A 21,122-nucleotide genomic window follows, 5' to 3' on the forward strand; every position below is an offset into this window, starting at 1 on the left:
CAGTGAACGCTATTGGCATTCACAACATGTCAGAAAAGTTTGCTGCCTCGCTGGGAATAACGCGGGTCAGCGGAGTGGAGGGGAATCGTTGCGCCCCAGGTCTCCTAGACGACGCCACAGCATTTAGTCTGGTACCAGAAGATCAGGAATTACAAAAGCGGGCGGGGAGGCCGTCATGACAACCATCCTCAGTGCCACAACTACTCTAATGTCATGAGTCTACCCGCTAATGTTAGGCCTTTAACACATTGACAGGACAAAGAGAGGGGGCAATCTACTCTTCATGGGAACACTGTTTCAGGAGAACCAGACACGGTGCCACAACTATGGTCTATTACCCCTACATGTTCTCACACATTGACAGGACAAAAAGAGAGGGCAATCTATTCTCTTCATAGGTCCAAACAGTGTTTTAGGAAGATGCCTAAACCTAGAAGGTTCCTCCTCTTTCTCCAGGATGACAGGTAAAGATGGTCTACTGTAGGTCTAGGTCACGTGACTGAAATGAACAATCCTTCCACGTCTATCTCTCTAGTCACGACCCCCCCACATAATTAGAAATTTAACACAGCAGAACAGCAGCCATTGCGCCGTAAGTCTTTGTCGGCTTTTCTTAACTGCAAATGGCGTGCGGGGACATTAATCTTTAGGTGGCTGTGATTGCGAAAGGGGCCATGGGGGACCTGAAGAGGGACGGCGAGAGGAGGGACAACGCGCCATAACTCCAGGGAGATTGGGACAACTCCTCATATTCTCTCTCCCAGGCCAGGGAACGGCTGATGGTAATCGAGGAGGGCGTCATTAAACGCTGAAAGGGACGATTAATTAGGCACGGCACAAGCCCCCCCCCCCCCAAGAATCATTCAGGTTCCACATGAGAGGTAATAGACATTAATGGAGGCTTGAGTTTAAACAAAGTCGGCACCGTTTCCTTTCAGCACTGAGGCTGCTACCGAGGCGAGCGTACGCTAAATGTCAACGGAGGCATGGAGGGAGCCTGGGCCTGCAATAAGCTAGCTGGGGAGTGTTGAGGGGACGGGGGGCAGGCTCTTACCGTGGCGAATGCAGCAGGGGGCAAGGGGTGCTCCGTTGTGCAGTCCAAGGGGAGCACTTTTGACACTTTCCTTGGCGTAGCGCCTGCACCAGCAGAGGTCATCGACTGTTAACATATCAAGAAGGTCAAGGGTTAATAGATCCTCTGCTCGTGTAGGCGCTAGGTCAAGGGAAAAGCAGGGAGGGAGACACACAGGGGCAGCCAGGGCTCCCGACCCTCCTACCATAGCCCTGCTATCACACTCAGTGGGTCAACAATGGGCAGGCTTGGCTCTGTAGCCATGTAGGCTACAGACTGAAGCTGGTCCACAGTGTGAAGGGGCTGTCAGCAAAGGCTGTGTTCAAAATGGTCCTCTGGCTATACTTAGCCATAATGTGTGATATACAGTGGGGCAAAAAAGTATTTAGTCAGACAGCCATAGTGCAAGTTCTCCCACTTAAAAAGATGAGAGAGGCCTGTAATTTTCATCATAGGTACACTTCAACTATGACAGACAAAATTGAGGAAGAAAAAAAAATCCAGAAAATCACATTTGTAGGATTTTTAATGAATTTATTTTGCAAATAGTGTGGAAAATAAGTATTTGGTCAATAACAAAAGTTTATCTCAATACTTTGTTATATTACCCTTTGTTGGCAATGACAGAGGTCAAACGTTTTCTGTAAGTCTTCACAAGGTTTTCACACAACTGTTTGCTGGTATTTTGGCCCATTCCTCCATGCAATCTCCTCTAGAGCAGTGATGTTTTGGGGCTGTTGCTGGGCAACACGGACTTTCAACTCCTCCAAAGATTTTCTATGGGTTGAGATCTGGAGACTGGCTAGGCCACTCCAGGACCTTGAAATGCTTCTTACGAAGCCACTCCTTCGTTGCCGGCGGTGTGTTTGGGATCATTGTCATGCTGAAAGACCTAGCCACGTTTTCATCTTCAATGCCTTGCTGATGGAAGGAGGTTTTCACTCAAAATCTCACGATACATGGCCCATTCATTCTGTCCTTTACACGGATCAGTCGTCCTGGTCCCTTTGCAGAAAAACAATCCAAAGCATGATGTTTCCACCCCCATGCTTCACAGTAGGTATGGTGTTCTTTGGATGCAACTCAGCATTCTTTGTCCTCCAAACACGACGAGTTGAGTTTTTACCAAAAAGTTCGATGGGGCTCCACGCAAGATCTCACCCCGTGGGGTCAAAATGATCACAAGAACGGTGAGCAAAAATCCCAGAACCACACGGGGGGACCTAGTGATTGACCTGCAGAGAGCTGGGACCAAAGTAACAAAGCCTATTTTGGTTTCATCTGACCATATGACATTCTCCCAATCTTCTTCTGGATCATCCAAATGCTCTCTAGCAACTTCAGCCGGGCCTGGACATGTACTGGCTTAAGCAGGGGGACACGTCTGGCACTGCAGGATTTGAGTCCCTGGCGGCGTAGTGTGTTACTGATGGTAGGCTTTGTTACTTTTGGTCCCAGCTCTCTGCAGGTCATTCACTAGGTCCCCCCGTGTGGTTCTGGGATTTTTGCTCACCGTTCTTGTGATCATTTTGACCCCACGGGGTGAGATCTTGCGTGGAGCCCCAGATCGAGGGAGATTATCAGTGGTCTTGTATGTCTTCCATTTCCTAATAAATTGCACCCACAGTTGATTTCTTCAAACCAAGCTGCTTACCTATTGCAGATTCAGTCTTCCCAGCCTGGTGCAGGTCTACAATTTTGTTTCTGGTGTCCTTTGACAGCTCTTTGGTCTTGGCCATAGTGGAGTTTGGAGTGTGACTGTTTGAGGTTGTGGACAGGTGTCTTTTATACTGATAACAAAGTTCAAACAGGTGCCATTAATACAGGTAACGAGTGGAGGACAGAGGGCCTCTTAAAGAAGAAGTTACAGGTCTTGTGAGAGCCAGAAATCTTGCTTGTTTGTAGGTGACCAAATACTTATTTTCCACCATAATTTGCAAAAAATTCATTAAAAATCCTACAATGTGACTTTCTGGATTTTTTCTCTCTCTCATTTGGTCTGTGTCATAGTTGAAGTGTACCTATGATGAAAATTACAGGCCTCATCTTTTTAAGTGGGAGAACTTGCACAATTGGTGGCTGACTAAATACTTTTCCCCCCCACTGTAGATGACAGAGCCAAGAATATGGCTATGCAGGGTCACACCCATCACAATCCAACCACACACAGGACAGATTGACACCTCACTCATGGCCACCCTGCCTGGTCAAGGTCCCACAGACTCAGACTCTCTGTCAGTTGGTCCATTCAGACCTATGACTCTGTATTCCCACTCTGAATATTAGGGTGACCAGACGTCCCTGAATTCCAGCGACAGCCTGTCCCTGGAAATGTCCCCGATTAGACCTCAGAAAGAATAAAGCAACTCTGGAAGCTAAATTCAGGCTGATATTTCAATAATCAAAACACTGTATCCAATCAGATTTGCATGTAAAAAATGTTGTCTGTCCCTGTACCAAACTTGTTTGCTCCCATGGCTTTGCCTCAGACCTCATGACAATGTTTGATCGGTAATACACTGTAACCACCGCATGAACAACCATGGCCATAAAGTGCATGCAACAGCATATGCTACCGACCGTTGGTGACTTTCTAAAATAACTAGATAGGCTACTATTACAAAAACTGAGGTGGGGTAATACATTTCTGTGTTCATTTATAAGTATTTGAAAGGGCTAGAGAGAGAATTGGTAGTTCCGTACAGCATATACATTTTTGCACGCAGCTACATAACTAAATAAAATGTTTAATTTACTAAATCTGGTCACCAAACTGAAGATGCACTTTCGCGTCGCCAGTTGCTGCTTCAACTTGTATTGACAATTCCAACTGTAGTGCAGGTGATATTTTCAGTAGTGTATTGAAAAAGTATAAAATAAAACTGTTTTAGAACATAATCATAGGCTACTTAATAAATATGAATAGAATATTATTTGATAAGGAAATAACTTATTTTTGGAAATATCCTAAATACACATGATTGAATCGTGTCACAAGCCAATAGTGGCATTATTTCAGAACATTATTGTACCATTTTCACCAAGATAATGAAGCTGCTACCATGTTGTGTTGCTGTTGTTGTCTTAGGTCTCTCTTTATGTAGTGTTGTGTTGTCTCCTCATGTGTGTTTTGACCTATATTTTTAATCCCCTGTCCCTGCAGGAGGCCTTTTGCCTTTTGGTAGGCCGTCATTGTAAATAAGAATTTGTTCTTAACTGACTTGCTTAGTTAAATAAAGGTTAAATAAAAAAATAGGCTCTAATGATGTCATTCCATACAAGTAGGCTTTGTGAAGTTGCAGATGAGGAGATCATGATACCTTCATTAATATATATATATGATGTAATTCTACAGGATGTTGTACCAGAAATGTACTTAAAAAAATACAAATGTGTAAGATGTTTATGAAGAATAATTAGTACTTTAAAAGAAACAGGAAATGTATACATACCATTCAACCGCGTTTGCCTGTTTGCTCGCACTCTTAAAAATGTCTACAAGTAGGAAGAAAGGAAACACACAAAATATGCATTAGATATGGACCTTTCAATTTATATTGTTTATAGATACATTAGTAGCAGTTCATGGCTGGATTGATTTGGATTCTACAGAGTGCCCTGCAAGTTTAAGCTTGATAGTAAACAAAAACGTACTTCTTTTATGGGCTGTATCGTCTCTTCCATAACAGGGTCGCAAGTTTTTGTTCAAAGCCTTTTCAAGCCGACAAACTCACTTTTACACGTCTATCATTTCAGCCTCTCGGTAGTACACCGCACCATGAATACACTTTTGTATCAATAATTTTATAAGGATGCCAAAGGATTGAATGTGGCGCCTACAAAGCCGCTTTGTTAATCGCCGTCGCCATGTTGGCTTGACGCGTGTCATGTGACTAAACATAGGAGTGAAAGTTCAGAGGACGCCCGATGTTGTTCCACTATTGGCCACTAGGGAGCAGCAGTACGTAATACAGTGACTTCAATGGAAGTTAATTTGATTTTAGATTTTAAGATTGATTCAAGTGTGTCTCAAGCAACTTGTAGGGTAAACTAGTTCCATGCATCATATCTAAACGTAGTTTTTTTGCAGACAATACTAATAGTTAAAACTTTTTATTTCAATTCATGAAAATGAGTGTTTAATCATTTTCTCATCATATGAAAGTGACATACAAAATAGGCTATGAATTCTCCCCATCTAAACCTGTTTGAAACTGACAGGCATGATCAGTGATTGTGAATACCACTACGATATGGGTTAAATGGGACCACCTATCTTTCTTCTCCCCTCTCTTTCAGAGTGGGTAGGCTATGTGCTGACACCAGCAGGGCCAGTCAGGGCAATGGATGGATGTCCACTCATTGACACGGGCACAGAGTGTGGTCACAAATTCAAACTCCTGCCGAGTGGATCGTCCATCATATACCAGACAGGCCTCTTACACTGACACTTAAGTCATGCTCATATCCAACCTGCACCATGATATGATGATCCACTATGCATGCTTCCCAAATGGCACCCTATTCCCTATTTTAGTGCACTACTTTCAACCAGGGCTCATAGTGCTCTGCTCAAATATAAAGCACTATTCAGGGAATAGGGTGCCTTTTGGGACGCAAGCTATCTAAATGGCTTACACAATTACATGATGAGGAAAAATAACAAAAATCTAAAATTTCAAGGGGGGTTGGGGTCTCCATTTACGTAATCATTTGTATGAAATGATTTCAGCAGCAGCTTTACTAATGAAAATATATACTTTAACCACTGCCCCTTTAATAGGCCTGTCAATGTATGGATATGACTTTATGGTATAAGGGAGAAAACCACTTAACCCAAATAATAGATCATTGCCATATGAGTTTGAAATACTAAACTTTGAGAGAAAAAAAGTATGGTATATAAGCTACATTATAATTATAGCTTTGATTAAAACACTGTGCTGTATGAGTAAGTTAAATCCCAACTAATCTTCTGTACGTTTGCGACCCAAATAGCACCCTATTCCCTATATACTGTAGTACACTACTTTTGACCAGGGCCCATTGGGGTCTGATCAAAAGTAAGGCACAGTGTAGGGAGTGGGGTGTCATTTGGGATGCACTCTGCAGTTGTGAGGCCTCCAGCAGAATGAGGTGGAAAACATGTCAAGGATGCTGTAGACCAGAAGAGATACCATCCGGGCTTAGGGAGCATAAGAGCATAGCTTGAGGTAAACTATGGATGATTACCTATCTGAACAGGGAAACACATTACAGGCTGGGCAAATCTTTACCAGAGATAGTCAGAGGATAGATGGGCTCTGTCCCAAATGGTACCATATTCCCTATATAGTGCACTACTTTTGACCAGGGCCTATATGGATCTGGTCAAAAGTAGTGCACTATATAGGGAATAGGATGCCATTTGGGGGCAGAACCAGGTAGGATAGAGGTAGGCGGCTTGGCTGATTCCTGATGGAGACTAGGACCTCTATTGACTCCCTGATCCACTCCATGATAGCGAGATGATTGGCTGAGTCAATGTTGTGTGTTCAACATTAAAACAACAAATTATTACCTTGCCGTCTTTCACCATTGCCGCGGTGACACCTGTGAGTTTGCCTAATGTTTAACCTCTAACAGAGAGCAGGGGACTTTTTTGCACGTTGTCCTTCCATTGCCTGTCCTGTTATTTTACCAGGAGTAGGTTTCATAGTGGGTTTTATTGATGTTTTCTGTCATATGACAGGATATGATGATGGGATTATGATGCTAAATATGTGGGCTAAGAGCAGCATCCTGACAGGGTCCCAAATGGAAACCTATTCCCTACATAGAGTACTACTTTTAACCAGGGCTCTGGTCAAAAGTAGTGCACTAAATAGGGCATAGGGTGCCATTTGCAACCTAGCCCAGCTCACCTGGTATCTGTCGGAGTGGTGGGCGTCTTCAGAGGAAAGAGGGGAGACCACCGGTGACTCTCCCTCGCGTTTGATGTGCACCGACAACAGCATGGACTGAGGAGAAAGAGCAAGACAGTTATTGTGAGAGGAAGAGAAGAGGGGCATGCTGAAGTGGAGGAGAGGAGGACACTCACCAACATTACAGTCATCTATAAACCTTCTCTGAAAGACTAAGACGAGCCTCCGACATTACAGTCCTGACCCACTGACAAACTTAATTGAGTTAGTTTCTCAAATGAACAAGAGGAAAAGGGGGTGGAAGGGGAAATAGTGCTTACTTTACGGGGCATCTTTTGACAAAGATCCAGCTCTTTACGAGGCTGCTATGAAATATTTGTATTTACAATGTGTTCCTATTAATCAAGGAGAGAGGAGAGAGCAGGGGCTTAAGTGGCCGACAACTATAATCTAATATTAATATGTGAGAAATGGCAGACCCCTAGTGCCGGGACAGTAAATTAAGCATTGTGCATGGCTTTTTATCCTTCAGGACTGTAAGGTCGGGTAAATGCTGTTTATTTGTGTAGCTTCAGAGGCTTTGAGTTTGGGAAATATTTGTGTGTTGTCTTTTATTAATTTGTTTCAACTGGACTAGTTGCAAATGTGTCAATTAGCACAAGCCCCTGACATCAACTACTACTTGTAATTCTACTTAAGTGTAATAGCGTGTTGACTAATATACAGATTAATGTCAGTGTTAGATACAGGAGATGCCATGTTAGTTTGCATGTGCCTCTCGCTTCATCTCGCCTCGCCGTCCAGTTGCCCCCTGGCCCCGAGAATTAAGAGGCAAGGGGCTGGCATGGAGTTGCTATGGCGATAGCGTGGTTGAGAGGGGGCGGGAGGCATGTGTGAAGCGGGAAAGGTTAATCCCCTTTAGAACCAGTAGGCTCGTCTGGAAGGTCTGGAAGGCAGAGTGTTCACATGAAGCAACAGCCCCTGTGATCCTCAACCAGCCTCTTCATTTTTCACATGGTGTGGCGGAATACTAAGCACCTACTGGGGAATGCTCAGTCACGCCTCGCTCAGATGGCCTGTTCTGTTCCCTTCACCCCGGTCCCTGTTCGTTCCCTGTTCCCTTACTCCCGCTCTCCTCACCTAACCACGATGACTCCTGTTCCCCCAGCCCGTGTCTGACTTTCCCCTAGCCCCTGTCTCTGACACTCCCGTAGCCTCTGTCTCTGACTCAATCAGGCCCTACCAGAAAGTAGTAGTGAGGAGCGGTGAGCCTGCAGGCTTACATAATAATTTGTAATATGTGCTGTTACTACAGTACCACATCTGTCTCCAATCTCTTAGAGAATATCTTATGTCAAGTGTTATTGAAGTGTTGTGGTTGCAGTTTCACCTGATACATCTAAAGGCTTTTCCTATGGGGTGTTGCTATAGGCCACCAAGTGCCAACAGTCAGTATCTAAATAATATGTGTGAAATGCTTGATCGTGTTTGTAATGTAAACAGAGAGGTCTACTTTCTTGGAGACCTGAATATTGACTGGTTTTCCTCAAGCTGTCCGCTCAAGAAGAAGCTTCTCACTGTAACCAGTGCCTGTAATCTGGTTCAGGTTATTAATCAACCTACTGTACAAGGGTGTTGACAAACACTACAGGAACAAGATCATCCACATGTATTGATCACATTTTTACTAATATTGTAGAACTTTGTTCTAAAGCTGTATCCATACCCGTTGGATGCAGTGATCACAATATAGTGGCTATATCCAGGAAAGCCAAAGTTCAGAAAGCTGAGCCTAAAATAGTGTATAACAGATCATACAAGAGATTTTGCTGTGACTCTTATGTGGATGATGTTAAAAATATTTGTTGCTCTGGTGTGATTAATAAGGAGCATCCATACACTGCACTTGATCAATTTATGAAATTGCTTCTTCCAATTATTGATTAACATGCACCTGTTAAGAAACTGACTGTTAGAACTGTTAAGGCTCCATGGATTGATGAGGAATTGAAAAACTGTATGGTTGAAAGAGATTGGGCAAAAGGAGTGGCTAATAAGTCTGGCTGCATATCTGACTGGCTGACTTACTGCAAATGGAGAAATGATGTGACTAAACTCAACAAAAAGAAGAAGAAACTGTATTATGAAGCCAAGATCAATGATATAAAGATTGATGGGAAAAAAACATTGGAGTACTTTAAATGAAATTATGGGCACAAAGACAAATTGAACTCCATCTTTCATCGAATCCGATTACTTACTCATCACAAAGCCATTTGATGTTGGCAATTACTTTAATGATTCCTTCATTGCTAAAGTGAGCAAACTAAGGCAGGAAATTCCAACAACGAACAGTGAGCCATCGTACTCATGCATAAAAAAACTAAGAATGAAAGAAAAGCATTGCAAGTTTGAATTTTGTAAAGTTAGTTTAGGGGACGTGGAAAGATTATTGTTATCAATCAATAATGACAAACCTCCTGGCATTGACAACTTCGATGGAAAGCTACTGAGGATGGTAGCTGACTCTACAGCCACTCCTATCTGTTTTGTCTTATATCTGAGCCTAGAGGAAAGTCTTTGTCCTCAGGCCTGGAGGGAAGCCAAAGTCAGTCTGCTATCCGAGAGTGGTAAAGTGGCCTTTACTGGTTCTAAAAGAAGACCTATCATCTTGCTGCCAGCTCTTAGCAAACTGTTGGAAAAAATTGTGTTTGACCAAATACAATGCTATTTCTCTGTAAACAAATGAACAACAAGCATGCTTGTAGAGAAGGGCACTCAAAATATTCCACTGACACAAATTAATGATAATTAGTTGAAAGAAATTGAAAGTAAGAAGACGGTTGGAGCTGTACTTTTAGATTTCAGTGCATCCTTTGATATTATTGACCATAATCTGTTGTTGAGAAAATGTATGTGTTATGGCTTTTTTACCTCTGCCATATCGTGGATTCAGAGATATATACTATATCTAACAGAACTCAGAGGCTTTTCTTTAATGGAAGCTTCTCTAATGTCAAACATGTAAAGTGGGGTGTACCACAGGGAAGCTCTCTATGCCCTCTACTCTCTTCAATTTTTACCAATGACCTGCCACTGGCATTAAACAAAGCATGTGTGTACATGTATGCTGATGATTCAACCATATACGCATCAGCAACCACATCTAAGGAAGTCACTGAAACCCTTACAAAGAGTTGCAGTCTGTTTTGGAATGGGTGGCCAGTAATAAACTGGTCCTGAACATCTCTAAAACTATGAGCACTGCATTTGATACAAATCATTCCCTAAGTTCTAGACCTCAGCTGAACCTAGTAATGAATGGTGTGGTTGGTTGTTGAACAAGTTCAGGAGACTAAATTACTTGGTGTTACCTTAGATTGTAAACTGTCATGGTCGAAACATATAGATTCAATAGTTGTAAAGATGGGAAGAGGTCTGTCCGTAATAAAGTGATTATCTGCTTTTTTGACACCACACTCCAAAAAGCAAGTCCTGCAGGCTCTAGTTTTATCTTAGCTTGATTATTGTCCAGTCATATGGTCAAGTTCTGCAAAGAAAGACCTAGTTAAGCTGCAGCTGCCCAGAAAAGAGTGGTATGTCTTGCTCTTCATTGTAATCAGAGGGCTAATATTAATACTATGCATGCCAGTCTCTCTTTGCTGACAGTTGAGGAAAGACTGACTGTGTCACTTCTTGTTTTTATAAGAAACAATGTATTGGAAATTCCAAATTGTTTGAAAGTCAGCTTACACACAGCACTGACACACACACGTACCCCACCAGACATGCCACCAGGGGTCTTTTCACAGTCCCCAGGTCCAGAACAAAATCAAGGAAACGTACAGTATTATACAGAGCCATGAGTGCAACTCCCATCTTACATAGCGCAAGTGAACAGCAGACCTGGTTTCAAAAAACAGATAAAGCAACATCTCACGGCACAACGCCTCTCCCATGTGACCTACTTGTTGTGTGTATGTACTGGACGTGATAACTGATAGAATACCAGCACACACACGCGACACACACACCAGCACGCACACACACACACACACACACACACACACCCACGACACACACCAACACCACACAGCACCACACAGATCGAAGCACAACACCACACACACACACACCATCCACACTAAGTCATGTTTTTTACAATGGTATTGTAGTAACTGTAGTATTGTTAGTCTGTTGGTCTGTGTTTGCGTCTATGTGTCGGTAGTGTGGTGAGACCCAAGTAGACTAGCTGTCGCCATTGGCTGATCGCTAATGGGGATTCCTAATCATCAAACAAGAATTCCCATTATTATTTTATGAAGTTCATGCCATTTCATCTCAACCCAGTAAATTTCTCGCTGAAATGGCAGTTGAATGAAAGAGTAGACGAAAACTGTTTGAGCAACATTAAAGGCGTGTGTCTTTTGGAGATATTGATGATCTTAGAGAGGTCCCCTTCTTACCGTAGACAGGTACAGTGATCATTACAAGACGACATCCTTCATAGCATCTTTCCCTCCCCACAGGGACACATGCTATCAGCGAAATCGTACTCTTAATGGCAGAGAGACAATCAATCTCTCCGCTCTGTTGCACTGTGGCTGGCTCTGCTTGGACCCGCTCAGACACAGAAACCAATGCATGCATCGCTCTCTCTCTCTCTCTTCTCTCTCTCTCTCTCTTTTTTCTCTCTCCTAATCTCTCCTCTCTCGTCTCCTCCGTCTCTCTCTCTCGTCTCGTTCGTCGTCTCTCCTTCTCTTCTTCTCTTCTCACTCTCTCACTTTCTCGCTCTCCCTTCACTCAACACATCCACTGATCCACATGCCCCTTCCTGTCACAGCTAAATGTGGCAGCATTGGGAGAACATTAATGAAACCTCTTATTAACGTGTCATAAGAGAGACATACCCTATTTCAACAGACTACAGGAATGCAATGTGGCTTGGAGTGTGTCTCAAAGTGAACACTTTGAAACACTGCATACTACCGAGGAGTTAGACCCAGTTAGAGTCCCTTTTTAAGTTATTGGTTGTACAGTCCTTTGTCTCCATATCCTTTGGTTCTTATTGGGGGCACACAGAAACTGCTGCCCAGGGTCTCTTGGACCTGTTCTTTAATGAGGACTCAGACAGTCATGAAACCATAGGAAGTGCATCTATGGCCGCTTCTTACTTTCCTTTCTCCCCTGCCTGCTGGAGCATGTCCACTGGGCTAGACTCCCAATACAGACAGTAGTAGCTTAATACCCTTCCTTCCAGAGGACCTTGATGAGCTCTGCTGATTTTCTGAAGTACATTAGCCTAATAAGGCTCCAATAGTTGTGAGGGAGAGCCTGGACTGGGAGCTGGTCAGTGGACGATAATGGTCTTATTGGACCTATGGAGTCTGGGAGAGGTTCTGCTGGTTTATCATGAAAGTCTCTGAAGTCCTCTTACCTTAGGAGTTCCTGGAGCCACACTGCTGTCCTTGTGTCCGTGTGATGGGTTCTTACTGTAGGAGAAAGGGGAGAGACCGATTAAAACAGGTTATTGGATCTGTATTTTTACAGTATGGGTAGGTTTGGATGTTTCCATCAAATGGGAGTTGCACAACATATAAATGTTTTGTTTTGTTGAGATGATATGTCTTTCTAGGAAGCCCTCTCCTTTTGCATGTGTGTGTTTTCTGTGTCTGTCCTAATATAAGTAATATTCTTCTCTCTATCCTTTCAGGTGATACCTCTGTCCTCTGTCTTTGTGCAGATGACACCCCTCTTTTAACACTCAACTCTAAAGTCACACAGACAGAGAGACAGCACTGTTTCTCCCCTTACTCACTCAGACAAAATGCAATACCCAGGGGACAGCTCAAACGGTCACTCAGTCACCAAGAAACACAAATCACACTTTTAATCGTCTGCAGGATTCAAACCCGCCCACCCTTTCTCCCCCTCCTCCCAGCTCCCTCTGTGCCACTCAATCTGCCCACCCTTGGGCCATGCTGTGTTTGAAACAATTACAGCTCAAAGTATGACTGCTAAGCAGATTTGGGATATAATTTTTTTATTGAAGTAATCATTCTCTTGGATGCTCCCATCCACCCCTCTCCTCCTGTCCTCCTCTCCTTCTATCTAACTGCCGTCACTGAGCCAGTGGCAGGAGCAGGAAATAAATGATTTTGCTGTTATTTGATTTGTCAGTGAAACGCCCCAGGCACTTAGGACTTTGAAATATGTTGAGGACAATGCGCTGGCTTGTAAACATTGTATTAAAGAGGCGGAGGAGAGGAGAGGAGAGAGGGATGGATATAAAAGAGAGAGAAAGGAAGGGAGGTAGGGTGTCTGACCAACGGGGGGCTACATCAAATCACAGCCTCATCGACATTGTGGATTGAAGATGACTGATTAGAAGGCTGGAAATATTAAAAAAGCATCAGCCGACAATGGGGAGAGACACGTCAAATCAGACATTAATATCCCTCCTTCCCTATCCTCCTCCCTCTGCATACATAGACTGGCTGGAGCTCTCTTCTTGGCAGTCCTTTTTTCTTTCCATTTTTCTATTTGTTTCCTGCATATGTTCTGTTCGGTCACTTTCACTGTCTAGCTTGTCTCCCTCCTTTCAGTCTTTCCTTCTTTCACTCCTCCTCCCTATCTCCTCCTTTCACCGAGACGCAGATACATTTTTATGAGCCTCACAAATGATGTGCCGGGTCTAAGTGACAAAAAAAGTCACCCTTGTCATGTTCGCTTTGTGTCCTACGCGCAGCCCCAGATGCAGAGCGGCTTTGACAAGGCACTGAAATTCAATTTGCCCCGGTCCTAATCCAACAACGTGATTTGGCAGGCGAGCGTGTCCCCGGAGTGGACAGCTGGAGAGGGGAGGGGTGGCGGCGTGGCCTCACACAGGAGGCCACAGATAAGGTGTTTCAAGAAGGAAGCCAAGGATATCAACCAAGGTAAGCAGGAAGTAAAGATGAGTTGATTTGCAATTAAATCTCCAGAAGAAGAAATACTTATCTTCCGGATGTGGTAACATCCTAGTGTGGCTATTGGTTGAGGTTCAGGTCGGTTAGGCAACTAGAGATAGTTATATTGGTGTAATGAATGGCAGGTGAAGGCAGATTCAACCACTCGTCCTGCCTCCTTCCATAGGTAATAAGCCTTGTCCCCGCCCCTGGCCCCTCTGTGGAGGCACTGGTGATTGATCTGCCAACCCAAATCAGGGCTGGGCCTTGAAAGGGGATAAATCTCCACACGGGCTCTGTACTGTTTGTGCGATAATAAACACACTCCCCGCCATCATAAATCCACCATCCAGGCAGGCAGGCAGGGTAACAGGCAGGGAGGGAGGCAACATTAACTGGGCTGTGTCTCTATCTGTGTCTGTGCTGGCTGTGTCACACTCATGTCATCCCTCCACTCTGGTCCAGCAGACAGTACAGGAGAGCCTGCTGCTTTTAGAGCACTGTAACTAATGTACTGCACTATCAATCTGGATGAGAGACCCCGGCCACACTGCTAGAGACACACCAAGGGAGTGGAGAGGGAGTGGGGTGGAGTGGTGTGGAAGTAGGGCACTTACAGGTCAAAGGGAAGTCACAGCTAGGGTTCAATCTCAGTGTTAGTGGCTGAGGGTTGAGAGGACGTCCACCATGTCTTACTTGATAAAAGAGTTGTAGGAGCCTACATGAAAAGTTGTACTTGTATCTATTGCACACTCGGAAAGAGAGCGGCCTGGGAAAGTGTGAGGAGGAACTTGAATAGAGAAGAGCAAACAAAGATAATAAATATTACCTACATACTCTGGCAGTGTGTAGTGCTCGGTATCTCCTGACTGTCCAGTGTTTCATTCTTTCTCTTTATTACCTCAAAATGCCATAGAAACAATAAGAAAAGCTGACTTGTTGTTTAAGGTGGCTGGCACTACTGTATATAGGGAGCGACAACAAGGAGATTAAACATTGAGGTACTGTTGTCACAGTGACAGTAAGGTGACAGTGAGGAGAGGGAGAAAGGGAGAGAGGAGAGATGAAAGAAGACAGAGATAGCGGGATAGGAAAGGAGTGCAGGTGCGGCTTCTTGCAGCTTCACACGTGCCCGTTTCAATGAATTTGGATTTGAACGCTTGGGCAAAAAGCTTCCAGCCTGTCATGTCAAACCAATGAAATAGTTTTGAAATGAGCAACAAAGCAACGAGAGAAAATTGACAAGAGATGGAGAGAAAAGGGGGGAAAGAGAGGATGCCGAAACAAGATGGAGTTCAAATGTGTTTTGTTGATGAGAATGTGAACAGGGGAGCAGATTTAACAGAAAGTAGAAGTGCTTTTTCCAGTCAAGGCTATATAATTCTCCATAAAAGCAGTAGAAGTTAATGTGAAGTGAATATGCTTGATGTTTCGGCCCTTGACTTTGACTACTCTTTGACAGCTCTGGCAGAATGCTAAGCTTTCATCTCCTAGACTGTTGGTCATTTGGCTAAAGAAGCCTGATAGGATGCCTTTAGAATAACCACTACACCCCCTCTGCTCCTCCTCCTCTCTCCCAGACCCATCCAAACACCTCCCACTGAAACCAAATGTCGAGAGAAGGAGAGTGACATTTGAAATGTCTTTATTCTTTTGGAATGTTTGTGAGTGTAATGTTTACTGTTAATTTTTATTGTTTATTTCACTTTTGTTTATTATCTACTTCGCTTGATTTGAAAATGTTAACATATGTTTCCCATGCCAATAAAACCCTTAAATTGAATTGAAATTGAAATTGAGAGAGAGAGAGAAAGGAGGAGAGAAGGAAGGGGAGGGAAGGAGAGGAGAGAGGATGAAAATTGAATAAGTCCCAGTCAGGGGGGAAGGGGTTGTAAGCTCGAGATAAAGATTGCTTTTCGTGTCGTTTGCCACCTAGCTCTGGCTCGCTCCGATGGAGGCAAATGGATTATGTGGAGGGGAGGGGTGGTGGTGTGGAGGGATATGTAGATTGCTCTGCCCCTGTGAGCAGGCTGATGTGTAAAGGGCATGATAGATTTCCATTTCCATACATGAGGAGTGGAGGCAGAGGAGAGGCGAGGAGAGGCGAGGCGGCCCCATCGGCCAAGGCCACTAGGGAGCCAGCAGCTCTGGCAGCTAGTCCCAATCTCACACACATCCACTCAGGGCCCCTCACGGCTCCTGACAGCCCCCATCATCTGCCTAATGCTACATCTTAAACAGCCTCCTCCATTTTACATGCACTCAAGTCTCATTTTGTGCAAAATGAAACGCTATCATTAAAGGGAGATTTACTACAAATTGCCACAAATTCGCCATGTCACTTCCAATGATCTGTGTGCCGATGTAGCGCCGCTGCCTCGCCCGGCAACGGTGTCAGAGCAGGAAGAATGGGACAGCGGAGTGTGGAGAGAGAGACGGAGGGAGGGAAAGAGAGGGACAGAGAGCAGGAGAGGGAGGGTGGGGGAGAAAGAGAGAGAAGGAGAGAGAGGGGGATGGAGAGAGGAAGAGAAAGAGAAAGGAAAAAGAGAGAGAGAAAAATAAAATAGATATAGAGAGAGGGATGGAAGAAAAATGGGGGGACTTCCCTGCTGTCGTAAGGACATACTCTGTTCTTTAATGATATATGGATGGGTCTGATGTCCTCAGAGCCTTCAAATCCAGAATCTGTGCTTTGTATGGGGTTCCACAGGTTATAGGCCCATTGTGGCAGAGCAGAATGGGGTTTACACAGAGGTAGAGATCACCATCCATCTTGAAAGTACATTTCAGCTATACAGTGAGAGGCATTATTGAAATTATGAAAAGCTAACTGACGAGTTTGCTAACCCCATTACCTGACGTCGCTTTTCACACGGACGCGAAAAGATTAAAGCTCCAACATGGTCTGAACGAAGATTCATCATCTAACGGAAATCATTTCTCCCACTAAGTCCAGCAGTGATTGCATTGGAGCTAAACAGAACTTGGACTGGACTGTCCGCCGGGAGCAAGGACATTCGGCACAAGACACTTCCTCTTTCTTTCCTCTCTCCTCCTCCTCTATGAAGACCTCTCATTCCCTTCCCCCATATTCCTTAAATCAAAACTAAACGGCGGTGCGTTGCCGGGGTACAACCAGGCATAATTCACGTGGCAACAGCAATGGGGTTAATGGGGCCGGTGCAGGCGAGGCTAAATCACTGGGCCGTGACACTCAGCAGTGTCCGTCCCTGACAAACTAGGAAGGATGACGCCATTTCTTTAAATAACCGCTGCCATCAACCACCCGGGCCCTCCAGGCAGGCTCCCCATGTCCGTGTCTGCAGCGGACGGGTAGGAGAGGGGGAGGGTGGAGGGCTGGACCCAGAGGGGAGGGCGGCCCGCTGCCCTTTATTAATTATTAAATGATAACTCCTCACTGCCGCATGATGGATAACGCTCAGTCTGGAGAGGAGTGAAGAGGAGCAAACGTCCCCCTCCTCCCCCTCTACCCTCTCACCGTTACCCGCCCCTCAGCACACACATGCACGCATGCGCATGCACACACACACTGAGAGAGCACAGTGCGGAACATGCCATGGGCCATTTGGGCTGGCTCTGGTACTATGTGTTACACATGTACTACAGCAGGCGACAGGGATCATTCAGTCAGATAGGGGAGGAGAGAGTGTCGCTAAGGGAAAATGTGCTTTGATTTCAATGAGTAGTGAGCGGAGTAAGGCTCCGCGTGGCAGTGGGTTAATGGGTGGTGCTATAAAGCAGGGTGGGTTTTTGAGCACTTGGTCACGGGATCAAGGTGAAATACGATTTCAAATGGCTGCCTTCTATCGCAAGGGTTAATGGTTTGATTTATCCCATTGTAAAACTGGGGCTGCAGCTCAAATGGTACCATATTCCCTATATCGGGGATGGGTAACTGGTGGCCCGCGGGCCCCACGATTTCCAAAGACCAAAGACCATATACTGTATATATAGAAAAAAAATGTGGTGTGGGGCGACTGTTGAGAGTTAGAATAGTAGAATACACAAGGTGGTAGAAATTTGGTTATGCACCAGCAGTGTTTTTCTTGTGATGTCAGTCACTGACGGTCCCTCAATTAGCCCATGAGCAAATGTTTTATTTATTGTAAGTTAGTCTTGTGGCCAGTTATCTAAACTTGTAATAATCATAGTCGAATTACTGACTGGGGGGGCAAAATTTATTTTGTTAGTCAGATATCATATAAAAAACAAAATGTTTCCCGACGCCCGACGGAAAAAATGTGTAGAACTGCAGGAAATGAACTCTAAAACTTCACATTTCACTTAGGCTAGGGCCCGCTCTGACTGCATGTGTGGGTATAGATGTGGGTACGTAGACCCGCGAACCACTGCAGCCCCCCATGATGAATTCAGATTTTTTGTGGCCCCATCTATGCCCTATAGTGCACTACTTTTAACCAGAGCCCTTCTGGCCAAAAGTAGGGCATTGGTCAAAAGTACATTAGTGCACTATATAGTGAATAGGGTGCCATTTTGGACACAGTCCAGGTTGACTATTGAAGGGAACCGAATCTCTCTGCTTTCTCCAGCTGAATCCTCCACAGTCAGTAAGAAAGTCATTGATACCTCCAGTCTACCTCCAGATCTCTCTTATCTAATCCCATACTTACCTTACCATGGATAAGCTCTGTCAAGAACCAGAGAGATTTATGAACATCTATCAGTGTGTTCTGCAGTTGATTTGTTTTCCTGGCTGGCCAAGTCCCCCAAAAGCCCAGGTATCACTGCAGTATTAGCGGAAATACCAGGGGCTGGAGGGGGGCTAGGGTCTCTCCAAAAGCTCTTCTTCCAAAGCTGACGACTAAAGCATACTCCCTGATCCTGTCTATTGTACCCTCAGTAGAGAGATAGACTACAGTGCTTCTATGTGGTTCTTGTTGTGTATGATATAAAACTGAGAGTAAACTCCCTACTGTGTGCTGTAACAGACGTGGGGGTACAGGTATCAGTCTGATGAGGGGGTCAGCTGTATCCTCCCAGAATTCTGTTATGGGCGAAGGGGTCAATAACGTGTGGTGGGTTGGAGGTATAACCTGAGATGCATGTGGGTGAGGGGTGAACAGGGGGTGTACCTGAGGTGCATGTGGGTGAGGCGCTCCATCTCCTGCTCCATGTGGTCCTGCAGCTCTCCTGGACGCAGCAACACCTGGCAGATAGGACAGATGGGGGCCTGGCTGTCATACAGAGACACCTTCCTCTTACCTGTAGAGATGAAGAAAAAGAGAGAAAGAGAGAGAGAAAGAGAGAGGGGAGAGAGAGAGAGAGAGAGAGAGAGGAGGAAAGAGAACGAGAGAAAGAGAGAGAGAGAGTTATCAAGGGCAGCTAGGATGAGATCAGTCCACAGGGCTGTGTCCCTCTGGCAGGCGGAAGGGAGGGAGGGAGAGAGCGGGCAGCAGGATTAAGTGCCTCAGAGTTAACTTCCCTGAGAATTGCTGGACCCTATCGCCTGTCTCCAGTTACCTCATTAACACTGACGAAGTAAGCGACTGATTGAGCCCTGCAACACTCCATGGATCACATTCTGCTTCTACATCATTTCAACCGTATCAGAGAAAGACATACCGTACACACACTCATGTCTGGATTTACTTTGCTCTTAGAAAAAAGGGTTCCAAAAGTGTTCTTTGGCTGTCCCTGTAGGAGAACCCTTTTTGGTTCCAGGTAGAACTCTTTTGGGTTCCATGTAGAACCCTCTGTGGAAAGGGTTCTACATGGAATTCAAAAGGGTTCTACCTGGAACCAAAAATAGGTATTCAAAGGGTTCTCCTATGGGGACAGCTGAAGAACCCTTTTAGGTTCTAGATAGCAGCTTTTTTTTAAGAACATACAGTATAAGATGTAATGAGCCAGTTCAATGTCTCTGCGTGTGTGTGTGTGTAGATGTGTGTGTGTGTGCTGTGTGTGTGTGTGTGTTGTGTGTGTGTGTTGTGTGTGTGTGCTGTGTGTGTGTGTGTGTGTGTGTGTGTGTGTGTGTGTGTGTGTGTGTGTGTGCCTGTGTGTGTGTTTTGGGTTGTGTCGTCAGGAACCAGCGTGTGTCATTCATGGATTTCCATGTGGCTCGATGTATGTGGTATGCGTCTAGGCTATTAGAGACGACGGCTGGAGACTAGAAAGGAGTCCCAAAGTACCGCTATAGCGTAAAGTTTGTACACTTATTTTGCACCATGGACCTGGTCAAAAGAAGTGCATTATAGGGAACTAGGCGTAAGCCCATGTTGTGAGTGATGCATTCCTCTGTCTCGTTTGCTGTTTTGGATCCCGAGCCGACCCTAATCTAGATTGACTAGGGAGACTCACCGTGATGGGTGGTACAATTTAGGACAGTCTAGTTAATCTTTGTAAGAACAATGGGCGCTACACTCGACACAGGATCATCCTGTGGGAACGGGCTGTCAGGTGTACGACAACTGTGCAGCGGATAGGAGGCCGAGGATCGGGCGGTGCGCGCGGATTGTCGCTGCACTGTCTGCCCTAATCAGCGAATACAGCCAGCTTGGGCACACTCTTCATGTATACTTCGCTATCTGGCCCCCATGACACCTCAAGCGCCTGAACGCGGTACGACAGCTCGTCACTGAGATATCAAAGAAAGATAAGATATCGGCGTCTCGTGTGCTGAGTTTACAGAACGCGACAGAAGCCAGACAATTAAACCATTCTCTGAGGTCATTCATTAGTCTATACATTACACAACACCATACCACACACACACACACAACACACACACACACACACACACACACACACACACACACACAGCAACACAACACACCAACAACACACACATCACAAACACACCACACCACACACACACAAAAGCACAAGCGGCACACGCATGCACGCCACGCACGGCACACACCACACACACACAGGCACAGCGCAGCACAACAACACCAACGCACCACCACAACGGCACACCACACACTGATCTGAGGACCTTCCCATTGCATAATGGCTCTCAAACGCTGATCCTCACACCAACGGTTCTCGTCCATTGTGTAAACTGCAGCTGAACAGGGCTATTACATGTGAGGTAACCTAGGAACAGGCAGCCGGAGCTGGGTCACCTTGTTAAGCTTAGACGGGTCCGCCCACCTCCGGTTCCCCTTATGGCTCTAAATTTGATGTGGTAGAGGGGGTGGCTAAAGATTGTATTAG

General features: G+C 45.0%; 1 protein-coding gene across 1 annotated transcript in view; it reads right to left on the reverse strand.

The window, feature by feature from the left end:
- Positions 1-21,122, reverse strand: part of rnf220a (ring finger protein 220a) — a 170,854-nt gene that overhangs the window by 25,615 nt on the left and 124,117 nt on the right. Inside the window, exons 3-6 of the mRNA XM_070436799.1 lie at positions 19,037-19,166; positions 12,413-12,467; positions 6,976-7,071; positions 4,525-4,567 (exon numbers count right to left, since the gene is read on the reverse strand). Of these exons, the coding sequence (XP_070292900.1) occupies positions 4,525-4,567; positions 6,976-7,071; positions 12,413-12,467; positions 19,037-19,166 (324 nt within the window). The remainder of the gene's footprint in view (positions 1-4,524; positions 4,568-6,975; positions 7,072-12,412; positions 12,468-19,036; positions 19,167-21,122) is intronic.

Source organism: Salvelinus sp. IW2-2015, linkage group LG32 (genome assembly GCF_002910315.2).
Source record: "Salvelinus sp. IW2-2015 linkage group LG32, ASM291031v2, whole genome shotgun sequence".
NCBI classification, from domain to species: domain Eukaryota; kingdom Metazoa; phylum Chordata; class Actinopteri; order Salmoniformes; family Salmonidae; genus Salvelinus; species Salvelinus sp. IW2-2015.